The 25,078-nt window shown below is 43.0% G+C and overlaps 1 protein-coding gene across 1 annotated transcript; it reads left to right on the top strand.

Annotated features, from left to right (window-relative positions):
• Positions 1-242: 242 nt before the first annotated feature.
• On the top strand, positions 243-19,652 carry LOC135441337 (hemicentin-2-like). Its single transcript, XM_064700882.1, has 7 exons — positions 243-273; positions 6,759-7,061; positions 9,426-9,728; positions 15,308-15,622; positions 17,405-17,506; positions 19,009-19,303; positions 19,588-19,652. The coding sequence occupies exons 1-6, from the start codon at positions 243-245 to the stop codon at positions 19,086-19,088; spliced, it is 1,134 nt and encodes a 377-aa protein (XP_064556952.1). The 3' UTR covers positions 19,089-19,303; positions 19,588-19,652.
• Positions 19,653-25,078: the final 5,426 nt, after the last annotated feature.

Raw genomic sequence — 25,078 nt, forward strand, 5'->3', positions numbered from 1 at the left:
GGGGACAATGACAGGGACAGTGACACTGCCAGGGAGGGGACAGGGACAGGGTGGGGACAGTGACAGTGACAGTGACGGGGGGGTGACAGTGACAGGAAGGGGCCGGCGCCACTTTGGGGACAGAAAGGGGGAACAGGGAGGGGACAGGACAGGGACAGTGACAGGGACAGGGTGGGGACAGTGACAGCGCAGGGTGGGGACAGTGACGGTGACAGGGACAGGGACAGGGTGGGGACACGGCCATGGCGCGGCCGAGCTCCGTCCCGCTGCTGGGTGAGCTGCTCTTCCTCATCCTCATCTTCCTCATCCTCGTCCTCCTCCTCCTCCTCCTCTTCATCTTTGCCCATTTTTCCCAATTTTCCCCTTTTTTCCCCCATTTTTGGGCCCATTTTCCCTCCTGCTCTTCCTCCTCTTCCTCCTCTTCCTCCTCTTCCTCCTCCTCCTCCTCCTCCTCTTCCTCCCCACTGAATTTTCCCCAATTTTCCCATTTTTCCCCCATTTTTTGGCTCCTCTTCCTCCTCTTCCTCTTCCTCCTCTTCTCTTTCATTTTTCCCAATTTTTTTCCATTTTCCCCCCATTTCTGGGCTCCTCTCCTCCTCCTCCCTCTTTCATTTTTCCAAATTTTTCCATTTTTTCCCCCATTTCTGGACCTGCTCTTCCTCCTCTTCCTCCCAATTTTCCCAATTTTTCCATTTTTTCCCCCATTTTTTGGCTCCTCTTCCTCCTCCTCCTCTTCCTCCCATTTTTCCCAATTTTTCCCTTTTTCCCCCATTTTTGTGCCCATTTTCCCTCCTGCTCTTCCTCCTCTTCCTCCTCCTCCTCTTCCTCCCCTCTCAATTTTTCCCAAATTTTCCATTTTTTCTCCCATTTTTTGGCTCCTCTTCCTCCTCCTCATCCTCTTCCTCCTCTCTTTCATTTTCCCCAATTTTTCCATTTTTTCCCCCATTTCTGGACCTGCTCTTCCTCTTCTTCCTCTTCCTCCTCTTCCTCCCAATTTTTCCATTTTCCCCCATTTTTGTGCCCATTTTCCCTCCTCCTCTTCCTGCTCTTCCTCCTCTTCCTCCTCTTCCTCCCCTCCCAATTTTTCCCTTTTTTCCATTTTTTGGCTCCTCTTCTCCTCTTTCCTTTCTCCATTCCCACATTTTCCCCCATTTCCATTTTTTTTCCCCATTTTTTATTGCCCCTTTCTGTCCTTTCCTCCTCTCCCCCTCCTCTCTCATTTTCATTTTTCCCCATTTTTCTCCTCTTATTCCCCCATTTCTTTGTGCCCATTTTCCCTCCTGCTCTTCCTCTTCCTCCTCCTCCTTCCTCCCCACTGAATTTTCCCAATTTTTCCTCCCATTTTTTGGCTCCTCTTCCTCCTCTTCCTTCCCTTTTTGTTTTTTCCCAATTTTTCCATTTTTTCCCAATTTTGTGCCCTTTTTCCTCTTGCCTCTTTCCCTCCTTTTCCATTTCCTCCTTTCCTCCTTCTTCCTCCCCCCAATTTTTCCCATTCTTCTCCCATTTTTTGGCTCCTCTTCCTCCTCCTTCATTCCCTTTTCCTTTTCCCTTTTTTTCCCATTTCCTTTTTCCTTTTTCTCCCCCCCATTTTTCCTTTCGCTCTTCCTTTTTTCCTCTTCCTCCTCTTCCTTCCCATTTTCCCAATTTTTTCCTTTTTTCCCCATTTTTGTGCCCTTCATCCCTCCTCCTCTTCCTCTCTCCCTCCCTCCCCAATTTTCCCATTTTTTCCCCATTTTTTGGCTCCTCTTCCTCCTCCTCTCTTCCTCCCATTTTCCATTTTTCCCTTTTTCCCCCATTTTTGTGCCCATTTTCCCCTACTTTCTCTTCCCCTCTCTTCCTCCCCTCCAATTTTTCCATTTTTCCCACATTTATTTGTCCTATTCCCATTTACTCTTTCCATTTCTTTACTTCCCATTTTTTCCCTTTTTCCCATTTCTGCTTAATTCCAACTCCTCTTCCTACCTCTAATTCCTTCCTCCATTTTATCCAATTTCAATTTTTTCCCAATTTTTTTTGGTATATTTCTATTCTATTCCTCACCTTCTAATTTTTCATTTAAATTTTTTCCAATTTATTTTCCAATTTTATTTCCAATTTTTTCCCATTTTTTCCCCATTTTCCCCCAATTTCAAATCCCATTTTTCACTGTTTCACTTTTTATTTTCAATTTTTTTCATTCTTCAATTTGATTTCATTTCCATTTCCTTTCACTTTCACATTTCTTTTTTGAATCGATTTTTTCCTTTGAATTTTTCTTTAAATTTCTTTTAATTTAAAATTTCTTTTTTTATTTTCTCTTCAATTTTAATTTTAATTTTAATTTTAATTTTAATGGTATATTTAATTCTAATGGTATATTTAATTTTTATTTTATTTTTTTTTCTATTTAATTTTAATTTTAATTTTAATTTTAATTTTAATTTTAATTTTAATTTTAATTTTAATGGTATATTTAATTCTAATGGTATATTTAATTTTTATTTTAATTTTTTCTATTTAATTTTAATTTTAATTTTAATTTTAATGGTATATTTAATTTTGATGGTATATTTAATTTTTATTTTAATTTTTTTCTATTTGATTTTCATTTTAATTTCGATTTTATTTTTATTTTTCAAAATTCCATTTGCTCTCTAAAATCATTTTTAATTTTAGAACTTTTTAGTGAAATTTATTTTCATTCCCTTTAAAAAATAATTGCAATATTTAATTTCTTCCAATTTATTTTCAAATTTTAAATTTAATTCGAACTTTATTTTCAATTTTTTAAAAATTTAGTTTTAATTTTTAAATTTCATTTTTTTAAATTTCCTTTCGGAAATTCTTTGTTGTTTCCTTGCATTTAAAAATTATTTTTATTTTTATTTTATTTTTTTAATATTTGTTTTATTTTATTTTTAATTTTTCTTTTTTCATTTTCCCCAATTCAAAATGAAGAAATAAGTTTTTATTTCCTTTTTATTCCCATTATTTTTAAATTTTTAATTTTTTTCCTTTTTATTTCAAAATATTTTCAATTTCCTCTCAATTTTCCTCTCAATTAATTCCCCCTAAATTATGAATTAAAAATAATTCTAATATTTTAATATTCCAAATTTTTCCTGGTTTAATATTATTTTAATCCCATTTTTATTTTAAATTATTTTAATTTTTAATTTCATTTCATTCCCCCTAATTAATAATTAATATTTTTTTATTTCATTTTTTTGCAATTTTTTTCCAATTTTTCCCCAATTTTCCCAAATTTTTTAAAATTTTCCCAAATTTTTTAAAATTTTCCCATTTTTCCTTTTCCCAGCTTCTCTTCTGCTCCTTTTCCCGCTGGTGTCGCCCTCAGGTAACGAAAAATTCCCAAAAAATCCAAATTTTGGGCAAAAAAATCCAAATTTTGGGGGAAAAAAATTCCAGAATTTTAGGGGTAAAAATTTAGAATTTTGGGAAAAAAAATCAGAATTTTGGGGCAAAAAATATGAATTTTGAGGCAAAAAAAGTGCAGAATTTTGGGGAAAAAAAATCAGAATTTTGGGGAAAAATAATCAGATTTTTGGGGGTAAAAAATCAGAATTTTGGGGGAGAAAAATCCAGAATTTTTGGGGGAAAAAATCAGAATTTGGGGAAAGAAAAATCAGAATTTTGGGGAAAAATAATCAGATTTTTGGGGGTAAAAAATCAGAATTTTGGGGGAGAAAAATCCAGAATTTTGGGTAAAAAATCAGAATTTTGGGGAGGGGAAATAATCAGAATTCTGGGGGAAAAAAAATCAGAATTTTGGGGTAAAAAAATCAGAATTTGGTGGGAAAAGAAATCAGAATTTTGGGGCGAAAAAATTTAAAATTTGGGGGAAAAAAATCAGAATTTTGCAGAAAAATAATCAGAATTTTAGGGAAAAAAAAAATCAGAATTTGGTGGGGAAAATATCAGAATTTTGTGGAGAAAATGTCAGAATTTTAGGGGGAAAAAACCCCAGAATTTCGGGGGAAAAACCAGAATTTTGGGAAAAAAAAATCAGAATTTTTGGGAGAAAAAAAATCAGAATTTTGGGGAAAAAATCAGAATTTTGGGGCAAAAAAGGGAAATTTTGGGGAAAAAAGCGGAATTTTGGGGCAAAAAATCAGAATTTTGGGGAAAAAAATCAGAATTTTGGGGGAAAAAAATCAGAATTTTTGGGAGAAAAAAATCAGAATTTTGGGGGTAAAATATCAGAATTTTGGGGCAAAAAAAATCAGAATTTTGGGAATAAAATCAGAATTTTTGGGGGGGGAAATCAGAATATTTGGGAAAAAAATCAGAGTTTTTGGGGAAAAATAATCAGAATTTTGGGGGGAAAAGATCAGAATTTTGGGAAAAAATAATCAAAATTTTAGGGAGAAAAATCAGAACTTTGGCTGAGGGAAAAAAAATCAGAATTGTTGGGGAAAAAATCAGAATAGGGGGCAAAAAAATCAGAATTGGGGGGGAAAAATCAGAATTTTGGGGGGGGAAAAAATCAGAATTTGGGGTAAAAAATCTGAATTTTGGGGAGAAAAAAATTTGAATTTTGGGGCAAAAAAATCACAATTTTGGGTCAAAAATCCAGAATTTTGGGGTAAAAAATCAGAATTTTGGGGCAAAAATTTTCGGAATTTTGGTGGGAAAAAATCAGAATTTTGGGGGAGAAAAAATAATCAGAATTTTAGGGGGAAAAATAATCAGAATTTTGGGGCAAAAAAAGCAGAATTTTGCGGAAAAAAAATTACAGAATTTTTGGGGAAAATATTCCAGAATTTTTAGTGGAAAAAAAATCAGAATTTTGGGGCAAAAAAGTTGAGAGTTTTGGGGGGAAAAATCAGACTTTGGGGCAAAAAAATCAGAATTTTGGTGGAAAAAAATCAGAATTTTTGGGTAAAAAATAATCAGAATTTTAGGGAAAAAAATCAGAATTTTGGGTGAAAAATCAGAATTTAGGGGAAAAATAATTCAGAATTAAGGGAGAAAAAAAATCAGAATTTTCGGGAAAAAAATCAGAATTTTAGGGGAAAATAATCAGAGTTTTTGGGGAAAAATAATCAGAATTTTGGGGCAAAAAAGCGCAGAATTTTGGGGAAAAAATTAAGAATTTTGGGGAAAAAAAAATCAGAATTTTGGGGAAAAAAATTCAGAATTTTGGGGGGGTAAAATTAGAATTTTGTGGGAAAAAAAAATCAGAATTTTGGGGGAAAAAAATCAGAATTTTGGGGAGAAAAAGATCAGAATTTTGGTGGAAAAAAAATCAGAATTTTGGGTAAAAATCAGAATTTTTAGGGAAAAAAAAATCAGAATTTTGGGGGGAAATCAGAATTTTGGGTAAAAAATCAGAATTTTAGGAAAAAAATCAGAATTTTGGTCAAAAAAAAATCAAAATTTTGATCAAAAAAATCAGAATTTTGGGTAAAAATCAGAATTTTTAGGGAAAAAAAATCAGAATTTTGGGGGGGAAATCAGAATTTTGGGTAAAAAATCAGAATTTTAGGAAAAAAATCAGAATTTTGGTCAAAAAAAATCAAAATTTTGATCAAAAAAATCAGAATTTTGGGGAAAAAAATCAGAATTTTGTGAAAAAAATTTAGAATTTTGGGGGCATAAAAATCAGAATTTTGGGGGAAAAGATCAGAATTTTGGGGAAAAAAAATCAGAATATTTGGGTAAATATAATCAGAGCTTTTGGGGAAAAAAATCAGAATTTTGGGGGAAAAAATCAGAATTTTTGGGGGAGAAAATTCAGAATTTTGGGTAAAAAATAATCAAAATTTTAGGGAGAAAAATCAGAACTTTGGCGGAGGGAAAAATCAGAATTTTGAGGAGAAAAAAAATCAGAATTTTGGGGCAAAAGAATCCAGAATTTTGGGGCAAAAAAAACCTGAATTTGGGGGAAAAAAAATCAGAATTTTGGGGCAAAAAAATCGGAATTTTGGGGAGAAAAATCAGAATTTGGGGGAAAAATATCAGAATTTTTGGGTAAAAAATAATCAGATTTTTTGGGAAAAAAAATCAGAATTTTGGGCGGGAAAAAAAATCAGAATTTTGGGGAGAAAAATCAGAATTTGAGGGAAGAAAAAACAGAATTTGGGGGGGGAAAAATCAGAATTTTGGGGTGAAAAAAATCAGAATTTAGGGGCATAAAAAATCAGAATTTTAGGGAAAAAAAAAATCAGAATTTTCGGGGAAAAAAAATCAGAATTTTTGGGAAAAAAATCGGAATTTTGGGGGAAAAAAAATCAGAATTTTGGGGGAAAAAATCAGAATTTTGGGGAAAAAAAATCAGAATTTTGGGGAAAAAAAATCAGAATTTTGGGGGAAAAAATTTCGGAATTTTGGTGGAAAAAAAAATCAGAATTTTGGTGGGAAAAAAAATCAGAATTTTAGGGGGAAAAATCAGAATTTTGGGGAAAAAATAATCAAAATTTTGGGGAAAAAATAACCAGAATTTTGGAAAAAAAAATCAGAATTTGGGGTAAAAAAATTATTAATTTTGGGGCCAAAAAATTATGAATTTTGGGGCCAAAGAATTGAATTTTGGGGAAAAAAATCAGAATTTTGGGGAAAAATAAAATCACAATTATGGGCGAAAATATCAGAATTTTGGGAAAAAAATCACAATTATGGGGGGAAATATCAGAATTTTGGGTCAAAAATCCAAAATCTGGGTAAAATTTCGCGCTTTTTCTCCATTTCCACCTCACAAAATTTCCAATTTTTTCCCATTTTTTTCCCATTTTTTTTCCCATTATTTTCCCCCTCAGATTCGCCCCTCCCCGCCCCGTCCATCTCGGTGGCCCCGCCCCGGCCGCACTTCCTGGTCGGCGATCACGTGTCCGTCACGTGCTCGGCGCCGCCGGGCCCGGCGCGCGTGCGCGCTTTCCGCTTCTGGGGCGCCTCGGGCTGGGCCAGCGAGGCGCGCACGACGCGCCGGGCGCACACGATCAACGTCACCGTCAGCGGCCCGCGCGACGGCGGCGTGCACGCATGCGCGTACAGCGCGCGGCGGCGGGACGGCAGCGAGGCGGTGTCGGAGCCCAGCGCGGGCGTGCTCATCCGCGTGCAGGGTGCGGGGGGGGACGGGACCAGACCAAATGGCGGGGGAAGGGGGGTGCGGGGTGGAAATTCGGGGATTTTGGGATTTTTTTGGGGGATTTTGGGGTGGAAAGTTCTGGATTTGGGGTGGAAATTCGTGGTTTTTGGGGGTTTTGGGGTGGAATTCGAGGATTTTGGGATTTTTTGAGGGGGGATTTGTAGATTTTGGGGGGTTTTTTGGGGTGGAATTCGTGGATTTTGGGGGTTTTTTGGGGGGGTTTTGGGCGTGCTCATCCGCGTGAGGGGTGCGGGGGGGGACGGGACCAGACCAAATCGCGGGGCGGGGGGGTGCGGGGTGGAATTTCGGGGTTTTTGGGGTTTTTTGGGGGGTTTTGGGGTGGAACTCGAGGATTTGGGGGGTTTTGGAGGGGGTTTTGGGGTGAAAATTCGAGGATTTTGGGATTTTTTGGGGGGTTTTGGGGTGGAATTCGAGGATTTGGGGGGTTTCGGGAGGGTTTGAGGGGTGGAACTCGAGGATTTGGGGGGTTTGGGGGTTTTTTGGGGGGGTTTTGGGGTGGAAATTCGTGGATTTGGGGGTTTTGGGGTGGAATTCGAGGATTTTGGGGTGGAATTCGAGGATTTTGGGGATTTTTGGGTTTTTTGGGTGGAATTCGTGGATTTTGGGGGTTTTTTGGGGGGTTTTGGGCGTGCTCATCCGCGTGAGGGGTGCGGGGGGGACCGGGACCAGACCAAATCGCGGGGGGTGCGGGGTGGAATTTCGGGGTTTTGGGGGGGTTTTGGGTGGAACTCGAGGATTTGTAGATTTTGGGTTTTTTTGGGAGGGTTTTGGGGTGGAATTTGTGGATTTTGGGGGTTTTTTGGGGGGGTTTTGGGGTGAATTCGAGGATTTTGGGGGTTTGGGGAGGGTTTTGGGGTGGAACTCGAGGATTTGGGGGTTTGGGATGGGGATTCGGGGGTTTGGGGTTTTTTGGGAGGGTTTTGGGGTGGAAGGTTCTGGATTTTGGGGTTTTGGGGTGGAATTCGAGGATTTTGGGGTTTTTTGGGGGTTTGGGGTGGAATTTGTGGATTTTGAGGGTTTTGGGCGTGCTCATCCGCGTGCGGGGTGCGGGGGGGGACGGGACCAGACCAAATCGCGGGGCGGGGGGTGCGGGGTGGAAATTCGGGGATTTTGGGGGTTTTTGGGGTGGAATTTGTGGATTTTGGGGTTTTTTGGGGTGGAAGGTTCTGGATTTGGGAGGGTTTTGGGGTGGAATTCGTGAGTTTTTGGGTTTTTGGGGTGGAATTCGAGGATTTTGGGGGGTTTTGGGAGGGTTTTGGGGTAGAACTCGTGGATTTGGGGTTTTGGGTGGAATTCATGGATTTGGGATTTTTTGGGGGGGTTTTGTGGATTTTGGTTTTTTTTTGGGGGTTTTTGGGGTGGAATTCGAGGATTTTGGGGTTTTTTTGGGGGGTTTTGGGTGGAAGGTTCCGGATTTGGGGGTTTTGGGGTGGAATTTCTGTATTTTGAGGGTTTGGGGTGGAATTCATGAGTTTTTGGGGTTTTGGAGTGGAATTCGAGGATTTTGGGGGGTTTTGGGGGGGAATTTGTGGATTTTGGGGTTTTTTGGGGTGGAAGTTCTGGATTTGGGGTGGGTTTTGGGGTGGAATTCGAGGATTTTGGGGGTTTTTTGGGGTGGAATTCGAGGATTTTGGGTTTTTTTGGGGGGGTTTTGGGGTGGAAAGTGCGAAAATTTGGGTTTTGGGGTGGAATTCGAGGATTTTGGGTTTTGGGGTTGGAAGAACCAAAGTTGGGCGGTTTTGGGGTGGAATTTGAAGATTTTGGGTGTTTTTGGGGGGGTTTTTTGGGGTGGAAGGTTCTGGATTTGGGGGTTTTGGGGTGGAATTTGTGGATTTTGGGGGTTTTGGGTTGGGAAGTTCTGGATTTGGGAGGGTTTTGGGGTGGAATTCATGGGTTTTGGGGCTTTGGGGTAGAAAGTTTGAAAATTTGGTTTTTTTTGGGGTGGAACTCGTGGATTTGGGGGTTTTGAGGTGGGAAGAACCAAAGTTGGGCGGTTTTGGGGTGAAATTGGTGGATTTGGGGTGGAAAGTTCTTCATTTGGGCGTTTTGGGGGTGGGAAATTCGTGGATTTTTGAAGGGTTTGGGGTGGAAAGTGTGAAAATTGGGGGTTTTGTCGCAAAATTTGGGCGTTTTTATCCCAAAATTCGACCAAAACGTTGGATTTTCCACCCAACTTTGACCTTTCCACCCAAATTTTGCCATTTTCACCCCAAAATCCGTCCCCGTCGACCAAAAATTCCTGTTTTCCCCCAAAACTCACATTTCAATCTCTGACCCCGCCCCCCAACTTTGACCTCTGACCCCTGACCCCCCCCAGACCGCCCCGCCCAGCCCAACCTGACGGTGTCGCCGTCGCGCCGCACCGTGATTGGCCAGCCCCTCCTCTTCCTGTGCGCGGCCCCGCCCGGCCCCGCCCCCCCGCGGCGCCACTTCCGCTTCCTGCGCGACGACCGCGAGCTCGACGGCGACGGGGAGCCGGAAGGTTCCGGAAGCGCCCGGATGAGGGTGGAGAGGAGCGGCCGGAACGACACCGGGAACTTCAGCTGCCGCTACGAGGAGATGGCCGAGGGGCGCTGGGTCGGCTCCTACGCCAGCGAGGCCGTGGCCGTGGTGGTGGAAGGTGGGCGGGGTTGGGTTGGGTTGGGTTTGGTTGGGTTTGGTTGGGAAAAGATTGATTTGGGTTGGGTTTGGTTGAGTTTCGTTGGGTTTGGTTGGGTTTTGTTGGGTTTTGTTGAGTTTCATTGAGTTTTGTTGGGTCAAGACTAGGTTTGGTTGGGTTTGCTTGAGTTTGGTTGAGTTTGGTTGGGTCAAGAGTGGGTTTGGTTGAGTTTCATTGGCTCAAGATTGAGTTGGGTTGGGTTTGGTTGGGTTTTGTTCGGAAAAGGTTGAGTTAGGTTGGGTTTAGTTGAGTTTTGATGGGAAAAGATTGAGTTTGGTTGAGTTTCGTTGGATTTCGTTGGGTTTTGCTGGGTCAAGATTAAGTTTGGTTGGGTTTTGTTGGGTTTGGTTGAGTTACGTTGGGTTTTGTTGGGAAAAGATTGAGTTGGGTTTGGTTTGGTTGGGTTTGGTTGAGTTTGGTTGAGCTTGTGTTGAGGTTTTGTTGGGTTTCATTGAGTTTCGTTGGCTCAAGATTGAGTTTGGTTGGATTTGCTTGAGTTTGATTGGGTTTGGTTGGGTTTTGTTGGGTCAAGATTGAGTTTGGTTGGGTTTGGTTGAGTTTGGTTGAGTTTTAGTTTCGTTGAGTTTTGTTGGGAAAAGATTGAGTTGGGTTGGGTTTGGTTGAGTTTCGTTGAGTTTCATTGGGTTTTGTTGGGTCAAGATTAAGTTTGGTTGGGTTTGGTTGGGTTTCGTTGGGTTTTGTTGGGAAAAGATTGAGTTGGGTTGGGTTTGGTTGAGTTTGGTTGAGTTTTGTTGGGTTTTGTTGGGTCAAGATTGGGTTGGGTTGGGTTTGGTTTCGTTTGGTTGAGTTTTTGTTGGGTTTCATTGAGTTTCGTTGGCTCAAGATTGAGTTTGGTTGGATTTGCTTGAGTTTGATTGGGTTTGGTTGGGTTTGGTTGAGTTTCGTTGGGTTTTGTTGGGTTTTGCAGGGTCAAGATTAAGTTTGGTTGGGTTTGGTTGAGTTTGGTTGAGTTTTGTTGAGCTTTTGTTGGGTTTCATTGAGTTTGGTTGGCTCAAGATTGAGTTTGGTTGGGTTTGGTTGAGTTTGGTTGAGTTTTTGTTGGGTTTCATTGAGTTTGGTTGGCTCAAGATTGAGTTTGATTGGGTTTGGTTGAGTTTACTTGGCTCAAGATTGCGTTCGGTTGAGTTTCATTGAGTTTGGATGGGTAAAGATTGAGTTTGGTTGAGTTTGGTTGGGTCATGATTGAGTTGGGTTGGGTTTGCTTTGGTTTCGTTGCGTTTGGTTGGGTTTGGTGGGGTTTTGGTGGGAGAAGATTGAGTTTGCTTTGGTTTGGTTGAGTTTGCTTGAGTGTGGTTGGGTTTCGATGAGATTCGTTGGGTTTGGTTGGGTCAAGATTGAGTTTGGTTTGTTTTGGTTGAGTGTCATTGAGTTTGGTTGGGTTTTGTTGAGTTTGATTGACTTTCGTTGGGTTTCCTTGGGTCAAGATTGATTTTGGTTGGGTTTCCTTGAGTTCTGTTGAGTTTGGTTGAGTTTCGTTGGGTTTGACTGGGAAAAGATTGAGCTTCGTTGGGTTTGGTTGAGTTTCCTTGAGTTTCGTTGGGTTTCGTTGAGTTTGGTTGGGTTTGGTTGGGTTTTGTTGAGTTTGGTTGGGTCATGGTTGGCTTTCGTTGAGTTTTGTTGGGTCAAGATTGAGTTTGGTTGAGTTTCATTGGGTTTGGTTGAGTTTCGTTGGGTTTGACTGGGAAAAGATTGAGTTTCGTTGGGTTTGGTTGAGTTTCATTGATTTTTCTTGGGTCAAGGTTGGGTTTGGTTGGGTCAAGATTGAGTTTGGTTGAGTTTGGTTTGGTTTGGTTGGGTCAAGATTGAGTTTGAGTTTCGTTGAGCTTGGTTGGGTTTGGTTGGGTCATGGTTGGCTTTCATTGGGTCAAGATTGAGTTTGGTTTGGTTGGGTTCGGATGGGTCAAGGTTGAGTTTGCTTGAGTTTCGTTGAGTTTGCTTCAGTTTGGTTGAATTTAATTGGGTTTCCTTGGGTCAAGATTGATTTTGGTTGGGTTTCCTTGAGTTCTGTTGAGTTTGGTTGGGTTTGGTTGGGTTTGGATGGCTCAAGATTGAGTTTGGTTGAGTTTTGTTGAGTTTCATTGGGTTTGACTGGGAAAAGATTGAGTTTCATTGGGTTTCGTTGAGTTCTCGTTGGGTTTCATTGGGTCAAGATTGAGTTTGGTTGAGTTTGGTTGGGTCAAGATTGAGTTTGGTTGAGTTTGGTTGAATTTTATTGGGTCAAGGTTGGGTTTGGTTGGGTCATGGTTGGCTTTCATTGAGTTTTGTTGGGTCAAGATTGAGTTTGGTTGAGTTTGGTTGGGTCAAGATTGAGTTTGCTTGAGTTTCGTTGAGTTTGGTTGGGTCATGGTTGAGTTTGGTGGAGTTTTGTTGAGTTTGGTTGGGTCATGGTTGGCTTTCATTGAGTTTGGTTGGGTTTTGTTGGGTCAAGATTGAGTTTGGTTGACTTCGTTGAGTTTGCTTCAGTTTGGTTGAATTTCATTGGGTTTCCTTGGGTCAAGATTGAATTGGGTTGGGTTTTCTTGAGTTTCCTTGAGTTTGGTTGGGTTTGGTTGGGTTTGGATGGGTCAAGGTTGAGTTTACTTGAGTTTGGTTGAGTTTCGTTGGGTTTCACTGGAAAAAGATTGAGTTTGGTTGGGTTTTGTTGGGTTTCGTTGAGTTTCGTTGGGTTTCATTGGGTCTAGACTGAGTTTGGTTGAGTTTGGTTGGGTCAAGGTTGAGTTTGGTTGAATTTTATTGGGTCAAGGTTGGGTCATGGTTGGGTTAAGGCTGAGTTTGCTTGAGTTTTGTTGAGTTTGGTGGGTCATGGTTGGCTTTCGTTGAGTTTTGTTGAGTTTCATTGAGTTTGGTTGGGTCAAGAATGAGTTTGGTTGAGTTTTGTTGAGTTTCGTTGGGTTTGGTTGGGTCATGGTTGGCTTTCGTTGAGTTTTGTTGAGTTTGGTTGGGTCATGGTTGGCTTTCATTGAGTTTCGTTGGGTCAAGATTGAGTTTGGTTGGGTTTGGATGGGTCAAGGTTGAGTTTGCTTGAGTTTCGTTGAGTTTGGTTGGGTCATGGTTGGCTTTCATTGAGTTTTGTTGGGTTTTGTTAGGTCAAGATTGAGTTTGCTTGGGTTTGGTTGGGTCAAGATTGAGTTTGCTTCGGTTTGGTGGAGTTTGGTTGAGTTTCATTGGGTTTCTTTGGGTCAAGATTGAATTGGGTTGGGCTTCATTGAGTTTGGTTGAGTTTCGTTGGGTTTCACTGGGAAAAGATTGAGTTTTGTTGGGTTTGGTTGGGTTTGGTTGAGTTTGGTTGGGTCATGGTTGGCTTTCATTCAGTTTTGTTGGGTTTTGCTGGGTCAAGATTGAGTTTGGTTGGCTTTGGTTGAGTTTCATTGAGTTTCATTGATTTTTCTTGGGTCAAGGTTGGGTTTGGTTGGGTCAAGATTGAGTTTGGTTGAGTTTCGTTGAGTTTCGTTGGGTTTCGTTGGGTCAAGGTTGGGTTTGGTTGGGTCAAGATAAAGTTTGGTTGAGTTTCGTTGAGTTTGGTTGAGTTTGCTTCGGTTTGGTTGATTTTTCTTGAGTTTGGTCAAATTTCATTGGGTTTCCTTGGGTTGGGCTTCATTGAGTTTGGTTGAGTTTCGTTGGGTTTGACTGGGAAAAGATTGAGTTTTGTTGGGTTTGGTTGGGTTTGGTTGGGTCAAGATTGAGTTTCGTTGGGTTTGGTTGGGTCAAGATTGAGTTTGGTTGAGTTTCGTTGGGTTTGGTTGAGTTTAGTTGAGTTTGATTGGGTCATGGTTGGCTTTCATTGAGTTTCGTTGGGTTTCATTGGGTCAAGATTGAGTTTGGTTGAGTTTGCTTCAGTTTGGTTGAATTTCATTGGGTTTCCTTGGGTCAAGATTGAATTTGGTTGAGTTTCCTTGAGTTTCGTTGGGTTTCATTGGGTCAAGACTGAGTTTGGTTGAGTTTGGTTCGGTCAAGGTTGAGTTTGGTTGAATTTTATTGGGTCAAGGTTGGGTTTGGGTGGGTCATGGTCGGCTTTCGTTGAGTTTGGTTGAGTTTGGTTGGGTCAAGATTGAGTTTGGTGGAGTTTGGTTGAGTTTTGTTGGGTCAAGATTGAGTTGGGTTGAGTTTGGTTGAGTTTCATTGAGTTTCGTTGATTTTTATTGGGTCATGGTTGGGTTTGGTTGAGTCTAGTTGAGTTTGGTTGGGTTTCGTTGAGTTTCCTTGGGTTTCTTCTCCATCTTTTTCATTTTCATCTTCAAAAAAATTGAATTTTGGTGCCATTTTTAGGCTTTTTTTTCCTTAAAGAAATTGAATTTTTGCCACCATTTTTGGGCCATTTTTTCATCCGAAAATTGCCATTTTTAGTGGTTTTTTCCTAAAAAAAAAATTGAATTTTTGCGCCATTTTTGGCCTTTTTTTGTCATTTTCTTCACCAAAAAAAAAAAAAAAAGGAATTTTGGTGCCATTTTTAGGCTTTTTTTTCCCTCAAAGAAATTGAATTTTTGCCACCATTTTCGGCCATTTTTTCGTCCAAAAATTGTTTTGGACCATTTTTAACCTTTTTTCCCTCAAAAAAATTGAAATTTTGTGCCATTTTTAGCCTTTTTTTTCTCAAAAAATTTGAAATTTTGTGCCATTTTTAGGATTTTTTATCTCAGAAAAAATAGAATTTTCTAATATTTTTGGCCATTTTTTCTCAAAAAAAATCGAATTTTTGTGCCATTTTTGGCCATTTTATTCCTCCAAAAATTTGAACTTTTGAGCCATTTTTGGCCTTTTTTATTACCAAAAGAATTAAACTTTTGTGCCATTTTTAGGGGTTGTTTTCTAAAAAAAAAAATTGAATTTTTGTGCCATTTTTGGCCTATTTTTTGTCTCAAAACAATTGAATTTTTTGGCCTTTTGTGTCATTTTTTTCAAAAAAATAAAAGGAATTTTGGTGCCATTTATGGCCATTTTATTCCTCCAAAAATTTGAACTTTTGAGCCATTTTTGGCCTTCTTTTTCCACCAAGAAATTTTAATTTTTGTGCCATTTCTGGTTTGTTTTTCCCTCCAAAAAATTCAAATTTTTGCAACATTTTTAGTCTTTTTTTTCTCCAAAAAACTCGAATTTTGGTGCCATTTTTAGCCTTTTTTTTGGTCCAAAAAACTGAATTTTTTCTCCATTTTTGGCTATTTTCTCAAAAAAATTTAATTTTGGTTTCAGTTCTAAGATTTTATATCTCAAATAAAATTTAAGTTTTTTCTATTTTTAGCCTTTTTAATCTCAAAAAAATTGAATTTTTTGCGCCACTTTTACCCTTTTCTTTTTTCCTAAAAAAAAATTTAAATTTTCCACCATTTTTGGCCATTTTTTTCTCCAAAAAATTGAATTTTTCGTGCCTGTTTTTGATTTTTTTTTTCCTCAAAAATTTAAAATTTTTCTGCCGTTTTTGCTCATTTGTTCCCAAAAAAATCAAAATTTTTTGCCATTTTCCCCCCAAAATTTAAAAATCTCCAATTTCACCGATTTCCCCCCAATTTTTTTTGTCCCCCCAGAGCCGTCCCCGCCCCCGGTGCTGTGGGTGGAGCCTCGCTCGGGCGTGGTCGGGGCGGGGCAGCGCCTGCGCCTGATTTGCTCCGCCCACCGACGTCACTTCCGGCGCCGCTTCCGCTTCTTCCGCGACGGCGCCGAGCTGCGCGATGACCTCATCGCTGACGTCACCGGTGACGTCATCGAGGACGGGTCGCAGGTGGTGCTGGAGCGGATTTTGCCGGAATTTTCCGGGAATTTCAGCTGCCGGCTGGAGGAGGAGGTGGGCGGGGCCTGGGTGGAGGCTCCGCCCAGTGAAGGCGTGGCCGTGCTGGTCGTGGGTAGGTTTGGGGATTTTGGGGGGAAATTTTGGGATTTGGGGGGAAAAAGGGAGGGGGGAGGTGACAAAATGGGGTTTGGCCACGCCCACTGCAATGGACACACCCATCCCATTGGCCACGCCCACCTAAGTGATCACAGCAATTGGCCACGCCCATCAAAATGAGCACAACCTTTAAAATGACCACGCCGCAATTGGCCACGCCCATAAAATTGGCCACACCCCAAAATGGCCACACCCACCCCAATGTCTGCAAAAAAATTTGGCCACGCCCACCTATTGACCACACCCCAATGGACCACGCCCATCAAGATAGCCACACCCACTCCAATGACCAAACACAGCCCATTGGCCACTCCCATTTATTGGCCACTCCCACACATTGACCACACCCCAAAGTGGCCACGCCCAACAAAATGGCCACAGCCATCCCAATGACCACGCCCCAAAATGGCCACACCCACCAGTTGGGCACAGCAAAATTGACCACGCCCATCTCAATGACCACACCCTTAAGTGGCCACACCCACCCAAGTGGCCACACCCACAAATGGCCACACCCATAAATGGCCACACCCGCCTCAATGACTGCAAGAAATTGGTCACGCCCACCGATTGACCACACCCATCAAATTAGCCACACCCACTCCAAGTACCAAACACAGCTCATTGGCCACGCCCACTTATTGGCCACTCCCTGCATTGGCCACACCCTAAATGGCCACACCCCTTCTATTGACTACACCCAACATGGCCACGCCCACCCAAGTGGCCACACCCTAAAATGGCCACACCCACAAATGGCCACACCCATAAATGGCCACACCCACTCAGTGACCTCAATGAAATTGACCATGCCCATCAAAATGGCCACACCCACCTCAATGACCACACCCTAAAATGGCCACACCCATTAAAATGGCCACACCCACCCAATGACCACACCCTAAAATGGCCACAGCCACCCCAATGACCACACCCTAAAATGGCCACACCCACCCCAATGACCACACCCTAAAATGGCCACACCCCAAAATGGCCACACCCACCCCAATGACCACACCCCAAAGTGGCCACACCCACGCTGTTGATCCCACCCATGAAATTAGCCACACCCACTCCAATGACCACACCCTCAATGATCACACCCCAACATGGCCACCCGCACCCCAATGGCCACACCCATCAAATTAGCCACATCCCCAAATGGCCACACCCACCCTTATTACCACACTCCCAAATGGCCACACCCACTGCAATGTTCACACCCACAAATGGCCACACCCACTCATTGGATTGATTGAAATTGGCCCCGCCCATCGAAATTGGTCTCACGCACTCGATTGGCCACACCCCCAAATGGCCACACCCACACCAATGACCACACCCTTAAATGGCCACGCCCACCCTAATGACCACACCCCAATGGACCAAACCCATCAAATTAGCCACACCCAGCTGAGTGACCACACCCTAAAATGGCCACACCCACCCACTGACCACGCCCTCACTGACCACACCCACCCACTGACCATGCCCACAATGACCACACATTAATGACCACGCCCACTCCAATGGCCACACCCATCTAATGGCCACACCCACCTACTGACCGCATCCACTCTATTGACCCCGCCCCCAAATTGCCACGCCCCCTCTCATTGACCACGCCCCTTCCTCTGGCCACGCCCACTGACCCTGGGGGCATTTTTGGGGTGATTTTTTGCCTTTTTGGGGAATTTTCTGTCCCAGCATTTTTTCTGAGGAGATTTTTCCCCCCCAGCCGACTTCGACTTCCTCCCATTGGTCATCGGCGGCGTGGTGGGCGTGGCCTCGCTGCTCCTGGCGATCCTATTGGCTGCCTGGCTGTGCCGCAGGAGGAGGGGTCAGTGAGGGGGGGAGGGGAGGGGTTGGACCCCCAAATGTCTCCAAATCTCCCATTTTAACCCCAAAATTTCCCTGGTCGTGCCAAAAATTGAACATTTAACCCCAAAATCACCAATTTTCCCCCAAATTTTTCTATTTTAGTCTCAAATTTCACAATTTGACCTCAAATTTTCCGTTTTCACCTCAAATTTCTCACTTTTAACCCCGAATTTCCCATTTGAACCCCAAAATTTCCTCCAAATTTCCTATTTTAACCCAAATTTCTCTGTTTTACCTCAGAATTGCCCATTTTGATCCTCCAATTCTTCCTTTTGACCCCAAAATTGTCCTTTTTAAACCAAAATTTGACCATTTTACCACAAATCAGCCCTTTTGGTCCAATTTGATGCAAGAACTTCCAATTTTTATCCAAAATTTAATATTTTTTCCTCAAATTGCCCATTCTGACGCCCATATTTCCCTGAAATCTCAATCTTTAATGGAAATATTTCAATTTTCCCCCAAAATCTCCCATTTCCAGCCCAAATATGCCCCATTTGGACCTAAATTTTCTCACTTGCATCAAAAATGTAATAATTTTTCCTCAAAATTTTCCATTTGACACCAAATTTCTCATTTTGACCCTTAATTTCCCCATTTTAGTCTAAAAATTAACATTTTTCTCCCCAAAATTGCCCGTTTTGACCCAAAATTTCATGGTTTGACCCCAAATTTCCCATTTTAGTTCAACATTTAATCTCTTTCTCCCCAAAATTGCCCATTTCCCCCTTGAATTTTCTTTTTTGCTCCAAAATTTGACCGTTTTGTCCCAAATTTCCCCCTATTACCCTAAAATTCCCATTTTAACCCCAAACTCCCCAGATTTTCCACCACAATTCCCCATTTCTCCCCAAATTTCCCCTTTTCACCCCAAAATTTCCCCTTTTCACCCCAAAATTTCCATTCCCCCATCAGAATTCCCACATTCCACCCCAAATTTTCCCAATTTTCCCTCCAACCCTTCAATTTTACCCCAAATTATCCTTTTCGACCCCAAAACTTTGATTCCTGCCACAAAAAATCCTCATTTTACCCCAAAACCTTGGATTTACCCCCAAAATCACCAATTTTATTCCAAACTCCTCGTTTTCCCATAAATTTTTGCATTTTGTCTCCAAACCACCTCAAAAATCCCCAAATTATCTCCAAAATCTCCTTTTTTCACCCCAAAAAGTCCTCAATCCCCTTCCAAATCAATTTTTTCACCCCAAAAATGGTAATTATCACCAAAATATTCTTTTTTTTCCAAAAAAAATGGCATTTTTTGCCCAAAATGTCGGATTTTCACCCCCAAAATGGCTCCTTTTCCCCAAAATGTTGGGTTTTTACCAAAAAATGGCATTTTTTGCCCAAAATGTCGGATTTTCACCCCCAAAATGGCTCCTTTCCCCCAAAATGTTGGGCTTTTACCAAAAAATGGCATTTTTTTGCCCAAAATGTCGGATTTTCGCCCCAATCCAGGCGGTTCCCGCTGGCGGGGGCTGAACCCCGGTGACGACACCGGGACCCTGCGCATGGGCGACCTCGAGGTGGCCGCCTGACGCCGGCCACGCCCACCAAGATGGCCGCCGGTGCGCCTGGACCACGCCCACAAGATGGCCGACAACATGGAGACCGCACTCCCTAAATGCTGCCCAGACCACGCCCACAAGATGGCCGACAGTGTGGTGACAAACCCATAATGACGCAGAGGCCACGCCCCCAAGATGGCTGAAAATTCAAAGACCACGCCCCCAAGGTGGCCGACAACTCACAGGCCACGCCCTAAAATAAAGCTGAGGTCATGCCACCAATGTCTTTGAAAACTTAAAGGCCACGCCCCCAAAATGGCGTCCAGGCCACGCCCTCAAGATGGTCAAAACCTCACAGGCCACGCCCCCAAATTTGTGCGAAGACCACGCCCCAATGTGATTGAGAACTCACAGGCCACGCCCCCCAAATGGCTGACATCTACCAGGCCACGCCCCCAAATTAGTGCAGAGACCACGCCCACCAGACAGCCAAAATTTTGAAGACCACGCCCCCAAAAATGGTATTTAGGCCACGCCCCCAAGATGGCTGACAACCCACAGGCCACGCCCTAAAATAAAGCTGAGGTCATGCCACCAATGTCTTTGAAAACTTAAAGGCCACGCCCCCAAGATGGTCATAAACTCACAGGCCACGCCCACAAATTTGTGCAAAGACCACGCCCCAATGTGATTGACAACTCACAAGCCACGCCCCCAAAATGGCGCCAAGGCCACGCCCCCAAAGTGGTCATAAAATATCACAGGCCAACCCCCAAACTGTGCCGAGACCGCACCCCCAAGATGGCTGAAAACTCACAGGCCACGCCCCCAAAAGATGCAGAGGCCACGCCCATAAGATGGCCAACAATGTGCTGATGATCCCGTAATGATGCTGAGGCCACGCCCCCAGGATGGCCGACAACTCACAGGCCACACCCCAAAATGTTGTCCAAGCCGCTCCCACAAAATGGCCGACAACTCACAGGCCACGCCCACAAAATATTCTGAGACCACGCCCCCAAGATGGATGACAATGGGGAAGACCACGCCCTCAAAATGGCATCTAGGCCACGCCCCCAATATGGCTTCCATCTCACAGGCCACACCCCCAAATTTGGGCAGAGACCACGCCCACAAGATTACCAAAATTTTGAAGACCGCTCCCCAAATGGTATCCAGGCCACGCCCCCAAGATGGCTTCCATGTCACAGGCCACGCCCACAAATAAAGTTTTGACCACGTCCATAAAATGGCTGGCATGCCACAGACCCCGCCCCCAAAATGGTATCCAGGCCACGCCCCCAAGATGGCCGACAGTGTGCTGACAACCCCATAATGACGCGGAGGCCACGCCTCCAAGATGGCTGAAAATTCAAAGACCACGCCCCCAAGGTGGCCGACAACTCACAGGCCACGCCCCCAAGATGGCTGACAACCCACAGGCCACGCCCTAAAATAAAGCTGAGGTCATGCCACCAATGTCTTTGAAAACTTAAAGGCCACGCCCCAAAATGGCGTCCAGGCCACGCCCCCAAGATGGTCGAACACTCACAGGCCATGCCCACAAATTTGTGCGAAGACCACGCCCCAATATGATTGACAACTCACAGGCACGCCCCAAAAGATGCAGCGGCCACGCCCCTAAGATGGCCGACAATGTGCTGAGAACCCCGTAATGATGCTGAGGCCACGCCCCCAGGATGGCCGACAACTCACAGGCCACACCCCCAAATTTGTGCAGAGGTCACACCTACAAAATGGCCGACAAATCACAGGCCACGCCCCCAAAATGTCACCCAGACCCCGCCCCCGAGATGGCTCAAATCCAACAGGCCACGCCCACAAAACAAGTTGAGACCACGCCCACAATATGTCTGACAATGCAAAGACCAATCTCTCAAAATGGCATCCAGGCCACGCCCTTAAGATGGCCGACAACACACAGGCCACGCCCCCAAATTTGTGCAGAGACCACGCCCACAAAATGGCTGATGTGCCACAGGCCATGCCCCCAAATACAGATAAGACCACGCCCCCAAGGCGGCCAATAACTCACAGGCCACGCCCATAAGTTTGTGCATAGGCCACGCCCCCACAATGGCTGCAAATTCGCAGATCACGCCCTCAAAAAACCTTTCTGGTCACGCCCCCAAGATGGCTGACATTGCATAGACCACACCCCCAAATGAGGCTGAGGCCACGCCCCCAATATGCTTCACAGTGTGCAGGCCACGCCCACAAAGCTGCAGTGAGCATGCTCCCCAAACTCAAAGGTCACGCCCTCAAAAGATTCTGAGACCACGCCCCCAAGATGGCTGACAATTTGAATACCACGCCCCCAAAATGGCTTCCAGGCCACGCCCCCAATGTGGCCAAAATCCCACAGGCCACGCCCCCAAATTTGTGCAGAGACTATGCCACTAAGATGATTGACATCTTACAGGCCACGCCCACAAAGCTGCAATGGCCACGCCCCCAATATGGCTGCCATATCACAGGCCACGCCCCCAAATAAAGCTGAGACCACGCCCCAAAAATGGCTGCCTCAATAAAGGCCACGCCCCCAAAGTGGCCATAGATGGTGAGGCCCCGCCCCCAAAATGGCGGCAGGGGGTGGGGTCAGGCTGAGGCAGCCAATGGGGGCTGTTGGATGCGAGTGTGCTGTGTCCTGATTGGTCCTTTTGGATTTAAGGGCTATTTATGCAAAGGAGATGCAAATGAGTTGTGTGGGTGAATTTTGGGTTTTTTTGGGATTGGCTGTGAAAATTTGGGTGTTTTGGGAGGGGTCAGTGGGGTCACTGGGAAAATTTTGGGGTTTGGGGCAAATTTGGGGCTTTTTGGGGCATTTTTGGGGAATTTTGGTGAATTTTTGGGGCAATTTTGGTGAAATTTTGTGGGAATTCGGGGCCATTTCTGGCAGAATTTTGGGGAATTTTTGGGTAGTTTTGCGACCATTTTTGGGTGGATTTGGGGCAAATTTTGTGGCCATTTTAGGGGAATTTTTGGGAGAATTTTGAGGGGAATTTGGGACCATTATTGGGGGAATTTTAGGGAATTTCTGGGGCATTTTGGGACCGTTTTTGATGGAATTTTGGGGACATTTTTGGGTGGATTTGGGGCAATTTTGGGGCCATTTTTAGAGGAATTTTGGGGTCATTTTTGGAGGATTTGGGGCCATTTTTGGGACATTTTAATGGGAGTTTTGGGGAATTTTTGGGCCCATTTTTGGGTGGATTTGGGCCAAATTTGGGGCCATTTTTTGGGGAATTTTGAGGGAATTTTGGGGTCATTTTTGGAGGATTTGGGGCAAATTTGGGGCCATTTTTGGGAGAATTTTGAGGGGATTTTGGGGTCATTTTTGGAGGATTTGGGGCAAATTTTGGGGCCATTTTTGGAGGAATTTTGAGGGAATTTTGGGCCATTTTTGGGTGGATTTGGGGTCATTTTTGTGGCAAATTTTGGGGGAATTTTGGGGTCATTTTTGGAGGATTTGGGGCCATTTTAGGGGAATTTTTGGGGCAATTTTGGGGGAATTAGGGGCAATTTTTGGCGGAATTCTGGGGCATTTTGGGAGAATTTTTGGGGAATTTTGGGAGAATTTTTGGGGAATTTTGGTAAATTTTTGGGGCCACTTTTGAGATTTTTTTGGGAGGGATTTGGGACCATTTATGGGGGAATTTTGGGGTCAATTTTGGGTGGATTTGGAGCAAATTTTGGGGCCATTTCTGGGGGAAATTTGGGGATTTTTGTGGGAGATTTTGGGGCCATTTTAGGGGAATTTTTGGGTGGATTTGGGGATGTTTTTGGGGGAATTTGGGGATGTTTTTGGGGGAATTTTGGGGCATTTTGGTGACACTTTTGGGTGGAATTTGGGCCATTTTTGGGGCCATTTTTTGGCCATTTTTGGGGGAATTTTGCGGAATTTTTTGGTGCATTTTGGGGGCATTTTGTGGCCATTTTTTGGGGGAATTTTGTGGAATTTTTTGGTGCATTTTGGGGCCATTTTTTGGCCATTTTTGGGGGAATTTTGCGGAATTTTTTAGTGCATTTTTGGTGCATTTTTGGGGAATTTTGGGGCCAATTTTTGGGAGAATTTTGGGGATTTTTTGGGGAGATTTTGGGGCATTTTTGGAGGATTTGGGGCAAATCCTTGGAGCACAAAAAACTCAGGAAAAGCGGAGACAGATCGGAAATGGAGGGACTGGGAGGGATTAATGGGGACTGGGTTATACTGGGAGGGACTGGGAGGGGTTAAAAGGGGACTGGGACAAACTGGGAGGGGTTAATGGGGAACTGGGTTATACTGGGAGGGGATTGGGGCAAACTGGGAGGGACTGGGAGGGACTGGGATGGGACTGGTTTATACTGGGAGGGACTGGGATGGACGGGGGGGGATGGGGGGGGGACTGGACAAACTGGACAAACTGGGAGGGACTGGGATGAACGGGGAAAAAAAACTGGGAGGCGATGGAGAAAAACTGGGATGGGACTGGTTATATGGGAGGGGGACTGGTTTATATGGGAGGGGACTGGAGGGTAAAAGGGGACTGGTTATACTGGGAGGAGATTGCGGCAAACTGGGATGGACTGGGACAAACTGGGAGGGACTGGTTTTTATTAACCCCTTATTATTAATTAATTAATAACCGATTAATACCCAATCCAATACTAATATTAATATTGATATCAACTCAGCAAAGCTGAAGTAATATCAAAAATAATAATAAATATAAATATAATAAATAAAATAAATATAATATAATATAATATAATATAAATATAAATATAATAAATAATAAAAATAAAAAAATAAAACCAGAATAAATTCTGAATAAATCGGTTTATTCTGAATAAATCGGTTTATTCTGAATAAATTCTGAATTAATTGGTGATTTTTTGGCTCTTTTTGCCCCAAATTTCGGGATTTTTGGGGATTTTTTTTTCCCTTTTCCCCACAAAAATTGGAATTTTGGGATTTTTTTCCCTTTTCCCCACAAATTTCAGGATTTTTGGGGAATTTTGGGTCCCTTTTCCCCACAAAAATTTGGAATTTCGGGATTTTTTTCACTTTTCCCACGAATTTTGGGATTTTTTTCCCTTTTTCCCACAAATTTCGGGATTTTTGGGGAATTTTGGGTCCCTTTTACCTCACAAAAATTGGAATTTCGGGATTTTTTTCCCTTTTTCCCCCAAATTTCGGGATTTTTGGGTCCCTTTTCCTCACAAAATTTGGAATTTCGGGATTTTTTTTCCCTTTCCCCACGAATTTTGGGATTTTTGGCGCCTTTTTCCCACAAATTTCAGGATTTTTGGGAATTTTGGGCCCCTTTTCCTCACAAAAATTGGAATTTCGGGATTTTTTTTCCCTTTTTCCCACAAATTTCGGTATTTTTGGGTCCCTTTTCCCCACAAAAACTGGAATTTCGGGATTTTTTTCCCCTTTTCCCCACAAATTTTGGGATTTTTTTCCCTTTTTCCCACAAATTTCGGGATTTTTTTTCCCTTTTTTCCCACAAATTTCGGATTTTTGGGGAATTTTGGGTCCCTTTTCCCATTAAATTTAAAATTTTGGGATTTTTTTTCCTTTTTCCCACAAATTTCGGGATTTTTTGGGGAATTTTGGGTCCCTTTTACCTCACAAAAATTTGGAATTTCGGGATTTTTTTTCCCTTTTCCCCACAAATTTCAGGATTTTGGGGAATTTTGGGCCCCTTTTACCTCACAAAAATTGGAATTTTGGGAATCTTTTTCCCTTTTTTCCCACAAATTTCGGGATTTTTGGGTAAATTTTTGGGGCCCTTTTACCTCACAAAATTTGGAATTTTGGGATATTTTTTCCTTTTTCCAACAAATTCGGGATTTTTGGGTCCCCCTTCCCCACAAAAATATGGGATTTCGGGATTTCTTTTCCCTTTTCCCCACAAAATTTGGGATTTTTTGCGATTTCGGGTTTATTTTCCTCATAAATTTCAAGATTTTGGGGGATTTTGGGTCCCTTTTCCCCACAAAAATTGGAATTT

The sequence above is a fragment of the Zonotrichia leucophrys genome, unplaced genomic scaffold, assembly GCF_028769735.1.
Source record: "Zonotrichia leucophrys gambelii isolate GWCS_2022_RI unplaced genomic scaffold, RI_Zleu_2.0 Scaffold_247_77025, whole genome shotgun sequence".
Classification (NCBI taxonomy): domain Eukaryota; kingdom Metazoa; phylum Chordata; class Aves; order Passeriformes; family Passerellidae; genus Zonotrichia; species Zonotrichia leucophrys.

Excerpts from the sequence above, each read along its gene's own strand:
- LOC135441337 (XM_064700882.1), top strand. The coding sequence starts at position 243 with ATGGCGCGGCCGAGCTCCGTCCCGCTGCTGG. Across the intron at positions 7,062-9,425 it reads CGTGCTCATCCGCGTGCAGG|ACCGCCCCGCCCAGCCCAAC; the intron begins GTGCGGGGGGGG and ends GACCCCCCCCAG. Across the intron at positions 15,623-17,404 it reads CGTGGCCGTGCTGGTCGTGG|CCGACTTCGACTTCCTCCCA; the intron begins GTAGGTTTGGGG and ends TTTCCCCCCCAG.